The 16,425-nt window shown below is 44.6% G+C and overlaps 1 protein-coding gene across 2 annotated transcripts in view; it reads left to right on the forward strand.

Moving 5' to 3' along the window:
* The window catches only part of fras1 (Fraser extracellular matrix complex subunit 1), a 162,762-nt gene that overhangs the window by 138,650 nt on the left and 7,687 nt on the right, over positions 1-16,425 (forward strand). For both annotated transcript variants that reach the window (XM_029510392.1, XM_029510393.1), the window contains exons 43-58: positions 1,220-1,483; positions 1,569-1,757; positions 2,091-2,210; positions 3,844-4,023; positions 7,955-8,079; positions 9,571-9,711; positions 10,201-10,428; positions 11,858-11,971; positions 12,691-12,841; positions 13,589-13,748; positions 13,968-14,136; positions 14,216-14,462; positions 14,783-15,127; positions 15,626-15,786; positions 15,953-16,100; positions 16,205-16,410. In XM_029510392.1, the coding sequence (XP_029366252.1) occupies positions 1,220-1,483; positions 1,569-1,757; positions 2,091-2,210; positions 3,844-4,023; positions 7,955-8,079; positions 9,571-9,711; positions 10,201-10,428; positions 11,858-11,971; positions 12,691-12,841; positions 13,589-13,748; positions 13,968-14,136; positions 14,216-14,462; positions 14,783-15,127; positions 15,626-15,786; positions 15,953-16,100; positions 16,205-16,410 (2,948 nt within the window). The remainder of the gene's footprint in view (positions 1-1,219; positions 1,484-1,568; positions 1,758-2,090; positions 2,211-3,843; positions 4,024-7,954; positions 8,080-9,570; positions 9,712-10,200; positions 10,429-11,857; positions 11,972-12,690; positions 12,842-13,588; positions 13,749-13,967; positions 14,137-14,215; positions 14,463-14,782; positions 15,128-15,625; positions 15,787-15,952; positions 16,101-16,204; positions 16,411-16,425) is intronic.

The raw sequence follows: 16,425 nt of genomic DNA on the forward strand, positions 1-16,425 counted from the left end.
AAGAAGAAGAAAGGAAATATATTTCCTTTTCAGCAGTTTGTCTTCTTGACCCATTTTAGCCGAGCGAACAGAATCAGAGGAGGAAAAAAAAAGTCATTTTGTAGTCAGAAGAGCAAACTTTTTGTTTTCACAGAAAAACATTTGCATAGTTCCACTGAGCACACGTTATCATTTAAATGTTGACGTCTATTGGAATGCCTGTGATCGATTCAATGGAAGGATGTTTATCGGGAGGTTTTGATCTCAGCTGATTGTGTCCAGTTGTGTTTCTTCTTTTCACCTTTCACCCCTTCTAACCTCCACCAACCTCCACGTTTTTACCACACCAGGAAGATAAATGCTCACGAAGCAAAAACAGAAGCCTCCTCCTCTTCCTGCCATCTCCAGGTAAAGGCGCCATAAAGCAGCTGGTGAGGCCGAGCATGCCGCCGCTGTAAAAACTGGGGTTGGCGAGCGGGGGCGATTTTGGATAATGAGTCCCCGGCGGCTCCTGTCACACACAAACACACTCAGAAACATGCAGATTTATCACCATCAGAGGAGTTCATTTCCAATAACTGATTATCAAATTATTAGGTACTGAGGATGAATAATTAGTGATGTGGAATCAGGTTAGAGCTTTATTTCTCCAGTTCATGAGCTTTGGACCAGATATGTGGTCCTCCTGGTTTTTAAAGATTCTTTGAACTGAGCTTAAACTCAACCGTCACATCGACTTTCTGAGGTTTTATTTCCGTGTGTGATGGAAGAATCTCGGGAACGAGCCAGTATTTGATTCTTGGATCCTTTTTTTAAACGACGCTCTCTCTCGAATCATTTCCTGCCGTCGTCCCTCCGCTTCTGTCTAATAAAGGCGATAAACAGAAGCACACGTCAGGCGACACGAACTGTTCTGATTTGTTTTATTGATTGGCTATCATCCTCAAAGATGTATAAATGTGTGTGTTGGAGGGAAGCAGAGGAAATGTGTGTGTGTGTGTGGTCTCATTCTGCTCCAGGATTTTGGCTGGATTCCCATTTAAACCTGCTTTGATTTAAGAAGCGATGTAATTTATTGCAGTCTAAAAAGCCTCATTAGTTTCTACAAAAAAAAGCCTTCAATTTCTTTCATGTCCTCCATTTGGTTCAGATAATCACAGTATTTAACCAAATGCACTTCAAGATGCTTCTTTGCTCGGCTGCGCTCGGGACGTCTCCGTTAATCTCTTATTTCCTTCAGGGAAACTCCGCAGACGGCAGTTCTACTCTCAGCCGCTGGAGAACGGCCGGGTCCTCACGCGGGGCTCCACCTTCACGTACCAGGACGTCCTGGACCAGCTGCTGGTCTACACGCCCGAAACCGTCAGCGGGGGCGCGGACGAGATGGACTTCACCATCACGGACGGCGTCCACACGCAGACGGGCCGCCTGGAGTTCACCATGGACGTGAGGAGGAGCGAAGGCCCGAGGATGAACGTCAACAGAGGCCTGCAGCTTCCAGCCGGTGAGGAGAGAGAAAAAAAAAAAAAGAGAGAAGGTATAAGCGTGAGCGAAGGAGGGTCCGACCGAGCGCTCTGATTTTGTTTCAGGAACCTCGTCTAAGATCACAGAGCAGAACCTGAAGGCCACGGACGTCGACTCAGACAGCCTGAAGCTCCGGTACATCCTCACCAAAGACCCCCCCACCGGAAAACTCCAGCTGAGCCGAGGCGGACGTTGGGAGAAGGTGTCCGTCAAAGGGCCGGCCCAGAACTTCACGCAGGAGCACGTCAACAAAGGTGGCCGCAGTTTTCTCCTCATTCAAAGACAAACACTCAACCGCTGGTTGTAAAAAAAAAGTCAGATTATGTTGAAGTCTATGGGAAAATGTTCCTTCCTCTGGTGATTTTATGGTCTCCGTCTCTAAACAACATGATGTCCCGTTTAGAGGAAAATGGCCTTGGATTAGGGGGCGGGGCTACGGTTTGATTGATGGATGGTGCATGAATGAGTTGTCTCTTGGTTTGATTTCCCTCCAGATCCGACTGGCCGCTTTCTCCCTTTTAATGGTGTCATTCGTGTTGCAGATGGAGCTTCAGCGTCTCACCGGGTGGTTCTTTCTCTTTTGGCAGGTCTGCTGCAGTACAGCCACGAGAAAGGGGAGAAAGGAGGGAGCTTGTTTTTCAAGTTCAACCTGGTTGATCCGGAGGGCAACAAACTGATCGACCAGTCCTTCTTCATCAGCGTGCTCGGTAGGGCTTCCTCCACCCGCCCCCCGTTTCCCGCTGTGCTCAAATAAAGGAGTGCTCTTTCATTTGGTGGAGAAGAGAAACCAATTACTGCAGATCTCTCCCCGTCTCCCTCATGCGTACTGATGTGTCGGCAAACATCGGACACACCCTGAATACGAACCGTGTCCGGTCTCTTCTGCTCACTTTCCAACCAAATTTACGTCCAACCCACTTTGATACCAAACTTCTTTTATTTCAAAAGCACATCCCGTCCTTTGAGTTAAACTGAGTTTATCGCCAAGAGCTGACTTTTATTGAGAAGGCAGAAATTATGGAAAGCTGCTCAAAGGGGCGAGTCGTAGATTAAAGGTCCCATAATTTAACTTCTCCTTTGTTTTATTTTGAAATGTTAATATCCATAATATACATTTGTGCTTTTTATGATCCAAAAACGATCTCAGTGCTGTTTTATATCTCCTCTTTGTACTTAGCAATTTGAGATTTTCACAGTAGTAATATAAACCTGCTTTATACTAATAAAGAAGAAATACACATCTACCTTTATATTCTTTAAGCTATATACAGACCTTTGAAATGGTTTGTTTTATTTTAGTTTTTTCCTTCATAACTTCCGTTTTTGACTCTTCTTTGGAAGTAAATTGAAATTAATTCAATGCTGGAACTAAAAGAACATTTAGTTCCAGCTTTGAAATAAATTCCTTTACTGAAATTTCTTACTTCTTCGCCTAATCAAACAAGTTCCAATCAGTGGAGAGTATGAGCAGTCCAGTCCATCTCAGGTTTCCGATATGTCTGACGGCCCCAGTGGATCCAAACCAGCTTCCCAGCTCTGTTAACGTCATCAGCATCATTTAATTATCAAGAGAAGCGTTCAAATCTGAATCAGCTAAAAAAAAACAAACTACAGCTTCATGTCGAAGAGGGCTGTTCCCTGAGACGGATCGTCCGTCCTCTCGTCTCGTCACCGGTTCTCTGTTACTCCTGTTATTTTTTCTCTTTCCGCTCTGTAAAATGTGGCAGCGCTGAAGGTCTCTGTTCATATCTCATCTCTCTTCCCACCACACCACCTAATCCGCTCGCCCCTGTATCGCTCCCTCACACCTCTCGTACCACACGGTGCAGTTTTTCGCTGTGGTATTACGTATATCTCATTTATTTATCGTGTAAATGTAACTTTTTATTGACTGAAGTGGGCTGCACTCCAATTTCGTTGCGTTTTAGTGCAGTTGTGTTGTATTTTAATGCGATGGATGAAGACTTTATCTAACTACCAGCCGACTCGTGTCATCTCTCATTTTCTCCTCTTCCTAATGCACACCTGTGCTGCTCTTATCTTCTCTCTCCTCACTACCTCTTTGAATCAGTCTCAACTTTCCTCTCTTCAGCCGCCTCGTCCATCTTTTTCTCTTTTTTTTTTCCCACCACAATCAGAAATTGACTCCTAATGTTTTAAGCTCCTTTTGGATGAACTGTTTTCTGTAAACTCAGGAAAGGCCACCAGGCTTTTGCTAATGAATGGGGCTTTTTTTTTTTTTTTTTTTGCTGGAGGGGAGCCTCCTTTTCCTTTTCCTTTCCTTTCATGATGTTCTTCCTTTTTCCCCTCTGTGACTAACCGGCTTCGTCTCTCCTCCAGAGGACCGTCTTCCTCCGTCGGTGGTGGTGAACAAAGGCCTGGTGCTGGATGAGAACACCATGAAGAAGCTCACCACGCTGCAGCTGTCGGCCAGCGACCAGGACAGCGAGCCGGGCGAGCTGGTCTTCCGCGTCACCAAGCAGGCCGTCCTGGGGCACCTGGAGCACGTGGCCAGCCCAGGTAGGCCCGATGGAGAACCGCTTGTTTCCTACACACAGTACAAAGTCACGATCCGGTGAATGAGCAAGCAAGAGGCTGAAGTTGGGACACAACTCCACTCAATGTCACTTCCATTTGAAAGAGAAACCAACAGCAAGTCGAATGGATTGAAAATCGAAGGTTTTAAGCAGGAGCTAAATAAACTCTTGACAAATGGGGAGAAAACTGACCCACATGAAAAATCCTCCACTTAGCATTGAAGCATTAACGCTTTTATTTTATAAAGCCAGCTTTACAGCATGTTTGAAGTTTTAAAGGTCGTTTTGCTTTAATGCACAAATAAAGACTAAGATGAATTTTAATGTTACCTTGGTTCCTTTAGAAAAAAAAGATAGTGAGTCTAAGAAGGTGTGTGTTTGTGTTTGCTGGATTTGCTCCAGACTCACTATTAATTCTTTGATAATTACCCACACGCACAAAGAAGTGTAATGATCCTTGCTCCTGTTCCTCTCTCATTTGTCTCTGATAGACTCCAGTTGACTCACACACAAACGCACATTTAATGACTGCAGCTGTAACTCTAAACTCTTGAAACACAACAACACAACGTTTTTATTTTCACCAAAAAAAAAAAAAAAAAAAACTGAAGAAAAAGTGTCACGTCTGTCTCAAAATGTTTTTTACATCAAAAAGCTGAAATGACACTCAGAAGCAGAGAGATGGATTGTTAAGTGAATGAATGACTGAATGGGTGGATTAATAAATGAATGAATGACTGAATGAATGGACTGATGAATGGATTAATAAATGAATGAATGACTAAATGATGGATTGATGAATGAATGAATGACTGAATGAAATGATTGATGAATGAATGAATGACTGAATGAAATGATTGATGAAAGAATGAATGACTGAATGGTTGGATTGATGAATAAATGAATGAATGACTGAATGGGTGGATTGATGAATGAATGAATGACTGAATGGATGGACTAATAAATAAATGAATGACTGAATGGATGGATTGATGAATAAATGAATGAATGACTGAATGGATGGATTGATGAATAAATGAATGAATGACTGAATGGGTGGATTGATGAATGAATGAATGACTGAATGGATGGATTGATGAATGAATGAATGAATGAATGAATGGATGGATTGATGAATGAATGAATGACTGAATGGGTGGATTGATGAATAAATGAATGAATGGATGGATGGATGGATGGATTGTTAAATGAATGAATGACTGAATGGGTGAATTAATAACTGAATGAATGACTGAATGGATGGATTGATGAATAAATGAATGAATGACTGAATGGGTGAATTAATAAATGAATGAATGAATGAATGGATGGATGGATGGATTGATGAATGAATTAATGAATGAATGAATGGATGGATTGATGAATGAATGAATGACTGAATGGGTGGATTGATGAATAAATGAATGAATGGATGGATGGATGGATGGATTGTTAATGAATGAATGACTGAATGGGTGAATTAATAAATGAATGAATGAATGAATGGATGGATGGATACTTTGCGTCGCTGAGCGCTCTCACTTCCACGTGGTGATGAGCTGGATGTTAAGTCAGTTCGCCTCAGAGCTGCTCTGGATAATAACCACCAGCTGTTCCAGCTGATCGCACACACACACACACACACACACACAATGAGCCAATGTAAAGGCGATGAGCGCAGAGAGGTAAACGCTCTGCGTCCAGGCGTCGCTTTTCAAAACAGACATCCTCAGAAAAGCTCATTACCTGGTCGGGTTGTGTTGCCCTCGACTTTCGCAGAAGTCCTAAAGAGCCCGGAGCGGATTGAGAGCGCCAGGTTCTGTTATTTGATCCTAAATTTTTCAAACTCCCCAAACGTCCAGCAGCTCCACAGCTCAGAGGCCGATAACACGTCACAGGAAAGATGATTGAACCTTCAATGTTCAGTCCAGGCAACTTTATTTACCCCACCAGGGCAGTTCATGTTAACAGCTCACAATTTTGATCAATTTACCGTCCTTCTTGAAAACAAACTAAAATGACAAAGAAATGATTTTATTTTGTTAAGATTTTCCCTTTCTGGGGTTTGAACAAAACATCCCCTTTGGGTTATAGTGGAAAAACGTAAAAAACTGATTTTCATTCAAAACGAGCCCTGAATTACGAAACTGAATTGAATCTATTAAATCGATTCATCATCACAATCAGTGATGACAGAATAAATAACAATAAATTATCTGTGTAGATAGCACAGAAATGTGCACGTAACATAAAGCCAGTTAGAGCTTTTAGAGTTCAACAGCTGGATAGAGTCATTTTGATTGGATTTGTTTTTAGAACCCCTCATTTAAATCCCAGATCAGTTCTATCCAAATGAGGCTGTCTTTGTTCTGCCAGCTGAGCCATTCAAATTTTGGAAATATAAAAACTGCAGAATTAAAACGTAAAAAAATTGCCTGGAATAAATGGCATTCATTTATATGTCTCCTGGATTCACACTCCAAATATAGGATGTCCAGTCCAATAAATCTTCACCGTCATCATCGGTTCTTCCATGAACTTCTCCATCGTCCTGGAAAGCATGTATTAAATCTAACAGTGTTGCTTTCACAGCTGGATTAAACCGTATTGACCTCAAGTGAGTTTTGAGTTGATAACTTTTCCATCTTTACACATCAGCATGCTGCACTGCGGAAAACCAAAAAATATTTTGCAGCTTTATGTTGTCCGGACAAATGGAATAAAAAATAAAATGCACTTTTAAAATGACGTTGTGGGGAAGGGAAGAGGCAGGTTTTCATCACCGACACAGAATATTGCCTCTTTGTGCCCGCCTGCCTGGCCTGATTATGATGATGTATAAACTCATACCGGCCGGGATCGATGACACGGGCCCGGGCCAAACGCTCCGGTGCTCCTTTCGCTGTGTCAAGACGTCGAGGTAAAGATGATGGATGTGGAAGAGCCTCCGTTTCCATTTCCTCAAGGCCTCGGTGACAGGCTGGACGAGTTATTGCCCTCCTCGTGTTACATCTGACCTGCTGCTCGGGGAGTTTTGTATTTATTTAGTTAGTTAGTTAGTTTGTATTTTTGTATTTTCCCAACCATCTGTGCAGAGACTGCCATCACTGGTGGCTAAAATATTCAACAACTTAGTAACTCGTCACCAGCACCAAGAAGAGGTCCATTTACATAGCGAGAGGCCGCTGAACTCATTTAAAGTACATCAGTTAACGAGGAAATGCTGTTAGTTTTTAATCACAGGCTGTCATGCTAAATGGTGAAGACCTGGCAGTGTAATTATGGATATATTTATATTTGTTGAGCTGTCTGCTGTGAAAATCAATCTCACGGAGATGGAAATCAGAGAAAGTGGGTGTTATTTTACTCCGCATTCATGAAAGGAAGCTATTTAATTCATCCCCACATGTCAGAGTAACCATAAATACATTTAGTTTGGGAAGAACCGTGTCGTCGGACTGTGTCAGACTTTTTCTTTAAACATTCAACAGAAACATAACTTTTATTGTCTTCATTCTTTTTCTCTTTTTTTTTTTAGTCCTTAGTTTCACACAGAGCAATGTTTGATTTTTACAATCACATCTGATTACACTTCCCGCTGAGTTTTAATCCGCTGAAATGTCAGAGAGCGAAGGGGCGCCGCCGCCTCGTTGGATTAGGTTTAAACTTTAGTTTCACGTTAGTTTATTTGCTCATTAAAAAGATAAAAGCCAGCAAGGAGCGGAGACAAAGAGCGGTGTGTGAGCTCTGAGATGAAATGCCAAGAGGACGGATTATAAACCATTAGAAGAGAGAGGCCGAAGAATTGGACAGAAAACAAGGAAGCAAATGTTTTCTGCAAAGATGGGGAGATTTCATGGTGACTTTATGGGTGTTGATTTTAACAGACAACAACTTGCTCTCCCCCCCCACAGGAACCAGAATCAGCACGTTCACCCAGGCCGACCTGGCGTCACGCAGCATCCAGTACGTCCACACCAGCGAAGAAGAGAAACATGCCGACCAGTTCTCTTTCACCGTGTCCGACGGGACGAACGAGGTGAGTCAGAGCGGAGGAATAAATGCAAAAATGAGGGGTTCGCTTCAGCTCTGAAGGTTTTCATGAGCCCTGATGGTGCAGCGAGGCAGTAAAGAGCTTTAAACACACTCACCCTGCACCCTAACCCTCATCGATGCTTCTCCAAAATCCAAAAACAGACTCAGACCACAGGAGGAAAGAATCAAACTTGACGGATTAAGACCAGGAATCAGCTGCAGGACTAAATAATAATAATAATAATAATAGTAATATAATAATTAAAGATTCATTTAAAATGCAAATCCCAACACTGAAGGATTCAGCAGACCTCGGAGGAGACGGCGCTTCCCTCCCAGATTCTCACACAGTAGCGCCACGCACATGCCCGACTGATCTGAAATATCATCCACAAAATATATTCATGAATTGTTTTAGCATTTAGGTTGAGAACATGAACCGGCCTTCCACCTTAAAATAAGAATACATCATTGAAAAAAAAAAAAAAAAATCCTTTATTTTTTTATTCTTTGGACAAAAAAAGGTCCTCAGCCTGAAATACTTTTTCAGAATTTTTTTCTGATTTTATAAAAATATGAACATTGACAACAAAAGCTTTTGGAGTGGAGAGGAAGTGGCTCTCCAGCCTTTCCACACCACCCCGCCCCCTCCTTCTCCATCATGCATAAATCTGCCTTGCTAATCCCGGCTAATGAGGACCACAAGGACTTGAGTAAACATGTGAAAAAGGTCATTTGGCCTTCACGCCCGGCTGACTGCAGTGTGTGGAGGCTTTTGTTGCCGCTGCAGTGGTCAGTGTTTGTCAAGTGGTTTGGTGCTTCTACTTTTTGTTAACTCTTCGCTCTCCGGTCGGGAGGAGGTCTGTTCAGTTTCTTTCTTTCTTTTTTAAATCTTTTGTTGGAAGGCAGTCGAGTGGCTTTAATTGAAATTAGATTTTATTTTGTTCCTTTGGTTGTTGTTGTTTGTTTTTTTTTTTTTTTGCACTTTAAAGTGATGCTACAGCTGAAGGGCATTCCGGTGCACACAGTTTGTGTTGTTGTAGTTGGGTTGCATCGAATGTGCTGACGTGCAATGGAGACGGTGGATTTCTCACCACAGTGAAAGATATTTTTGCGAGTGGCAGGTTTCATTTTAAGTAGTCTTCGTTGCTGTTAGTAGAATTCATAAAGAAAAAACAAAAAACACAATAAATTAAAATCACCTTCTTTTTTTTCTTTTTTTTTTTAAGATAATCCAAATTGATTTTAAAGGGTTTCTTCTCACTTCCTATTGCCTTTTAGCGAAAATCCTATTCCTAAAACAACTCAAGACAGACAGGATCCAAGTCCCTGTTGTGTCTGAAAAGGCGCTGAGCCGACGTTAATATGAGGTTAAAGCTGAGTGAACGCAAGTCAAGCGTAATCTGCTATATAATGTAATGCTTCATGATGGACTTTGTGATCCGACAGGTGAAGGAATCTTCATAATCCAGTTTAACCTGTTTGTCTTCTGCAGGTCGCCCAGACCTTCTACATCACCATCAAACCGGTGGACGACTCCCTGCCGCTGCTGCAGGTCCCGGGCATGAGAGTCCAGGAGGGCGTGAGGAAGACCATCACCGAGTTTGAGCTGAAGGCCACCGATGCAGACACAGAGGTGCGCACGAAGCAGCTGCCAACATTAATGCATTTCTTTACTCGTTTTGTTTACTTGGCCAGCCACCTGCTCTCTAAAGATTCATTTCTTCGACAACAACAACTCTCCAAATCCCATTTTCAGTTTCTTTACGGAGAGCCTGACACTGTTAATCACAGCCGTCTGTTATTCACACTTTGCTCCAGGAGTGATTATGTGATTATTGCAATTTTCTCTGTTGTTGGATGAGCCCGACTCGTCTACTTGGCTGCAATTAGAGGTTTTCTTCATCTCTTTGAAGGCCCTTCAGAAGCCATTAAAGAGCTGCGAGCATTTAGCTCTGCATCATTTTTACATATGTGGACACAACAGAAGTGACTGGAAGAGAACTTTTATCTTCAGCAGATTTCCTCCTTCATCCACCCAATGGTTTGGTTTTAAGACCCTAAAATCCTAAAAGTGATGCTCAGCATTTCCGTTTCCTTCCTCCTTTCCCCCTTGTCTGTGCAGGCGGAGTCCGTCGTCTTCACCGTCGTCCAGGCTCCTCGCCACGGCACCATCGAGCGCACGGGCAACGGCCAGCACTACCGGCAGACCAGCAGCTTCACCATGGACGACATCTACCAGAACCGGATCAGCTACAACCACGACGGGTCCAACTCACTCAAGGACCGCTTCACCTTCAGCGTAGCCGACGGCACCAACCTGCTCTTCATGGTGGTGGAGGACGGCAAAGAGGTGTGTTGCTGCTTTCTGCCATTTTTAGTGCAGCGAGACGATTGAATCAGCAGTTAGGAGTTATTTGTGAGTGACTGTGTGTGTGTGTGTGTGTGTGTGTGCGTCTGGGCAGCCACCAGTCTGACCATTATTATGGCGAGGTGTGAATCAGTATTTTGTGTGTCACTTTGTCAGGACTTGGTGGGAAGTTGTTGGAAAGGTGAACTATTTTAAGTTACTTTTTGACCTTTTTTTTTTTTTTTTTTTTTTAAATCAAGGACAGCGAAGATAAACGGGGACGTGCAGCAAAGGGACCAGCTAGCCGGGTGACAAACTGGCTGTCAGCATTCAAACCACTCAGCTCAGATTTTTTTTTCTCTTTATAAGGGCATTTAAAAAAAAAAAAAAAAGGTGCTTACAGAGGTCAAAGTTCAGGATATCATAAGAAAGTGAGGACGGATTTTAGAAATCAGGGCAGATTTTTAAAATGAGAATGTTTTATGACAAAGTGGGGCATTTATAGAGAATAAGGACACAAAATCTTTCCTTGAGAGAATCGAGCTGGCATATCTTCCACTCAGCAACTGATGGCGGCTTCTTCAAGTACATGAGGGCAAAAAATATTTGTTACGATGGCAGTCGCTGGCTTCCTGCTTTTCACAGCCACCCCTGGTCATGCTCGGAGACAAAACAAAAAAAAAACCTTGTTGTTGTTTTTTTCCCTTCATCCTGCAGGCCCGCGTGGTCCAGAGGTTATTAAGCATTATAAATAAGATGTCAGTTTTATGGTGGCAGTTAAGATCAGGCTTCGGGCTGAATTGGCTTCTCCTGCTCGTCAGTTGCTAATAGGCAGGAAGATGTTAATGTCAGCCGGCCACACGTGTGTCCAACGTTAACGCCGCCGCTGGTGTCTGAGGTCAGTCTGTTCACTGATCTCCTACATCCCCTGTGGATGAAGGCATCTCTTAGGTCAGAGCAGCATCTTCGTGTTGGATTATCACTGAAAACCTCTGAGACCGAAGACCAGACCAGAGATTGGAAGGAAAACGTCTCAAATCCTTTACTGTTCAATCTGCCTGTGTTTTTATGTTATTGGTTCCGGCTTTAGGTGCTTCAAAATAAAAGCATCTACTCTCTTGAACGCAAGTCAGACAGTTTTCTAAGTTAGTGAACAAAAATATCATGGATTTCAGAATAACACTGTATCTTCTGAGGCTGGATCCAGATGGGCGGGGCTTGAGGTATGACAGAGAGCAGTGACTGCGTTGTTGTGACATCACAAAGTTGAGGAAGTCCTGACAGCTGGTTTTAAGGCTCAGTTGTGGACTGAGACCAGAACCTAGACCTGATTTCTAATCAGAGACCACGTGGACGTCCATCTTAAACCATGTAGGACATTTAAGCTAAAACCACCTCTGAAAACGTACTTTTACTCTTCTGGTCTCTCCAGATTGTGACGGCGGCTCCTCAGAAGTTCAAGATCGAGATTCTGCCGGTCGACGACGGCACGCCACGCATCGTCACCAACCTGGGCTTGCAGTGGCTGGAATATATGGACAACAAGGTGCGATCCGTCACGTGTTCTGTGCCAAGTTTCAGACTGAGTAAACACAGAGAGACTCCACTGTGTCATGGAGACATGCTGTCTCTGTTTGAGACTGTCAGAGGTGAAAAGAGAAACGCCAGCACGGTTCGTCCATAATGTGTAATTCACTTGCTCCCCCTGCTGGTTTACGCTCCTCATCACAATCAACACAAACCACAGCATTTCTAACCAAAGCTGTTCTGCTTCAGCATTAAAAGACACATCAGATGGATCTCCCTCTGGAGCCGCTGGGATCTCAGTCTAAAGCGATACATGATGCAGATACTTCTTCTGAACTGTGAATTAGAAAGATACCAAACCAGCGTAATTAACAACAACAATAATAATAATAATCAAGGAACTGTAGTGAAGTGGCTGTAGAAGTTGAAGCAACTGAAAATGGACACTGAGATGAATTTGAGAAATGTATTAAATTTTTCAGGCAATGTTTTCTTCTGTAAAACAAACGCAACATTCCACGAAAAACAAACAGACAATGAAAGAAAATGTAAACCCAGGTTAGTGAGATGAAATCAAAGCTGTAGACATATTTCCAGCAGGACATTACGACCCCAGCTGCCTATAACAGTGCCACGTTTGTCGATATCTTTAATTCATCTGCATTAAGTTTGGAGAAGCTCGAGTTAAGATGTCTTTCTTTAGAAAAGCAAAGAAAACTTTGATTTAACATCCCTCAGGCCACCAACCTGATCACCAAGAAGGAGCTGCTGACCATGGACCCCGACACCGATGACGGACAGCTGGTGTACGAGATCACCACCGAGCCGAAGCACGGCTTCCTGGAGAGCAAGCTCAAACCTGGCAACCCCATCGCCACGTTCACCCAAGGTACGGAGCTCCGTTTCCTTCTATATCTGTAATACAAGCAAATTCCTGCGAGGGTGGATGGTGGAGTTGTTGCTGCTTTGTTGTGATGTCACAACAGCTCATTTTAAGGCTCAGCACTTTTGTACTTTCACTGTTTAAATATATAATCGAGATCTTTTCATTCATCTGTCTTCTACCGCTTATCCATTTCTGGGTCACGGTGGGTGCTGGAGCTAATCCCAGCTAACTCTGGGCGAGGGGCGGGGTCACCCTGGACCTCCAGTCCCTCGCAGAGACAGACAGACCAACAACCACTCAGACTCACACTTTAGAGCCCCCAGTTAACCCAAACATGCTGTCTTTGGACGGTGGGAGGAAACGTGGCGACTCCACACAGGCGGCAAACTGAACCCGCGCTGCCCACCGCCACAAAGTCTAGAAATGTAAAAAGTAGAAATGAGAGCAGGTGATGACTTTCATCTTCATTTCCAAGTGTTTCCTTATTACTCTCGAGGAATAGAAAGAGGCCTGAGGCTGCAAATTATTGAATCACAGAAAATACACTCCTCACAAAGGTTTGTTATAAAAACTCGATCGGTCTCTTCTGCACACAGGAAGGTCAAAGTGACCTCACCAGAGATGTATAATCGACTCCTTTAACCCCTTCCATGAGCTGACATCAGCAAAATAACAAAAACTGTGTTATTATCAGTCAGATACAGGGAGTTACAGTTTGGTCTTTATTAATCCAACCTGGCTCCTCTGCAGCCGACATCAACCTGGGCCTGATCCGCTACGTGCTGCGTCAGGAGAACGTTCAGGAGACCATGGATAACTTCAAGTTCCTGGTCAAGGACAGTAAACCCAATGTTGTCAGCGACAACGTCTTCCACATCCAGTGGTCCCTCATTGGCTTTGAACACATAAGGTTTGTATTACTGACTGAAATGACATCAGATTGAATTTACAGTCTTCCTGTGTTTTATTTTGAAGGGTTGATCTCAGTAAGAAGATATGATTGTGGTTTTAAGAACATCAGCTTCTGCTAAAATGGAACCAAGGCTTGCTTTATAATCTAAGAAAACAGAAATCTCCTCGTCTTGTTCCTGTTTTTAACGATCCCTCCCTTCCTGTGATGGTTCCACAGCTACAATGTGAGCGAGGAGGCCGGCACAGTGGCTGTGACGGTGAAGCGAAGCGGAAACCTCAACCAGTACGCCATTGTGCTCTGCCGCACCGAACAGGGCAGTGCCACCTCCACCAGCGGCGTCGGATCCCGTCCAGGGCAGCAGGACTACGTGGAATACGCCGGGCAGGTAACCCGTCCCTACCTGCAGCATCCCTAAATGTGGAGGTCCCAGCCGTCATTCCACGCTGACATTCCTCCGTTCACAGGTGCAGTTCGACGAGCGCGAGGACACCAAGGTGTGCACCATCGTCATCAACGACGACAAGCTGTTCGAGGGAACCGAGAGCTTCCAGGTGGAGCTGAGCATGCCCGTGTACGCGCTGCTGGGCGGGAACACCCGCGCCCTCGTCAACATCAACGACACTGAGGACGAACCCACCCTGCAGTTTGACAAGAAGACGTACCACGTGAACGAAAGCACCGGATTCATCCACGTTCCCATCGAGAGAAAAGGTGACCAACACCGGATATTCTGTTTCCACTTCAATATAATATTTGCTTTGAAGCAAAATCTTTGACAAGAATTTAAAAGCAAAATAAATCAATCTTGAGAAAACAACACCAAGTTAAACACAGTTTAGCAGCATGAGTCTGATCCACGTGGGCCTTCAGTGCTTTAGTGGGTTTTCGGAACATTTTGGGTTAATCCTTCCCCAAACAAAGCAGAGTCATAGCAAAGTCATATTTTCGTGTGGACATAGAAAAAGCTCTTGTGTGGTTCTCTGAAGTTGTTGTATATTTTAGAGCCCCTCTCCTGCCTCCTTCCCCCTCAGGCGACACCTCCAGCACCGTGTCCGCCCTCTGCTACACCGTGGCCAAGTCAGCTCAGGGCAGCAGCCTCCAAGCTCTGGAGTCCGGCTCCGACTACAAGAGCCGCGGGATGACCGGCGACAACCGCGTGGTCTTCGGCCCGGGCGTCAGCATGTCCACCTGCGACGTCAAGCTCATCGACGACAGCGAGTACGAGCTGTCCGAAGAGTTCGAGCTGGTGCTGTCAGACGCCTCGGATAACGCCCGCATGGGGGACGTGGCCGTGGCCAAGGTCGTCATCGACGGGCCCAACGATGCGTCGACCGTCTCTCTTGGGAACGCCACCTTCACCTTCAGTGAAGATGCTGGTATGATGCTTGACGCTGTCTATGAGAGCTGGACCCACAGGATTGGTGGCAGCCTTTTTGAACAGCTATAATAAAACAGTCACGATAATTCACTTGGAGCTGCATTCTCAGATGAAAGCTGTTGTCATATTTTAGTCTGAAGACAGATGGATTTTAATTGAGTGATGCTGTAAATACACCTCCTTCCTGTTTTCCGCCTCTCTTTTCCTTTTGTGCTTCTCTGACTTGGCTCTCATCTTGAATAGAGGCATCAATCTCGCATCACTGCACAGCCAACACAATTAGTTGCTGCAAAATTAGGTTTTACAGTCAAATTGCTCCGCTGCTATTATCCCCCGACTTAAATTCCTTTAGAATTGCTGACAGAAGCAAAGCAGAGTTGTTGAAGGTCACCCAGTATCTCAGCGTTGTCACTTGTTTACGTTGAGGAGACGCCTCAGGCAAAAATCTCCAAATGTCGATCCAGCTTTTTCCATTTGTTTTATCGTCGCACTTCAGGCACGATTGAAATACCAGTGCTGCGCCACGGCAGCGATCTGTCCTCGCTGACATCCGTGTGGTGCGCCACTCGACCTTCAGACCCGCCCTCAGCAAGCCCGGGGGTGGACTACATCCCCAGCTCCAAGAAGGTGGAGTTTAAACCCGGGAAGACGGAGGAGGTGAGAGAATCAGAAATCCTTTTATCGATCCTCAGGAGAAGTTGTGTTCCTCGCAGACACACACACACATTAGTCACAGCACAGATGTGGCTAAAACATGAAACAAAAAAATTTAAATTGTGCAGTATACAGAAATGTTTTGAATGCTTTGGCTTCTTTTTGACAGACCTGCAGTCTGACCATCATGGATGACGTCCAGAACCCGTCCATCGAGGGGCCCGAGTCCTTCGTGGTCTTCCTCAGTTCTCCCCAGGGTGCTGTCCTACAGGAGCCCTACGAGGCCAACGTGGTCATCACGGACACCTTCCAGGACAGTATGTGCACACCAGAGACAGAGACACCAGCTCAGAGAACCCAACGTCAGCCAAGATTTACGAATTCTGGTCATATTTCTCACGGACACCTTCCCTTCTCTCAGTTCCCAGCATGCAGTTTGAGAAGAGCGCCTACACCGTGAAGGAGAAGGACCGCGTCCTCCACATCCCCATCGTCCGCACGGGGGACCGGTCCTTCAAGTCATCAGTCCGCTGTTTCACCCGGACCATGTCTGCCATGGTGATGGACGACTTCGAGGAGCGGAGAAACGCTGATGAGTCTCGCATCACTTTCCTCAAAGGAGAGAAGGTAGATTTGTGTTTC

This window comes from Echeneis naucrates, chromosome 9, assembly GCF_900963305.1.
Source record: "Echeneis naucrates chromosome 9, fEcheNa1.1, whole genome shotgun sequence".
In the NCBI taxonomy this organism is placed as follows: Eukaryota; Metazoa; Chordata; class Actinopteri; order Carangiformes; family Echeneidae; genus Echeneis; species Echeneis naucrates.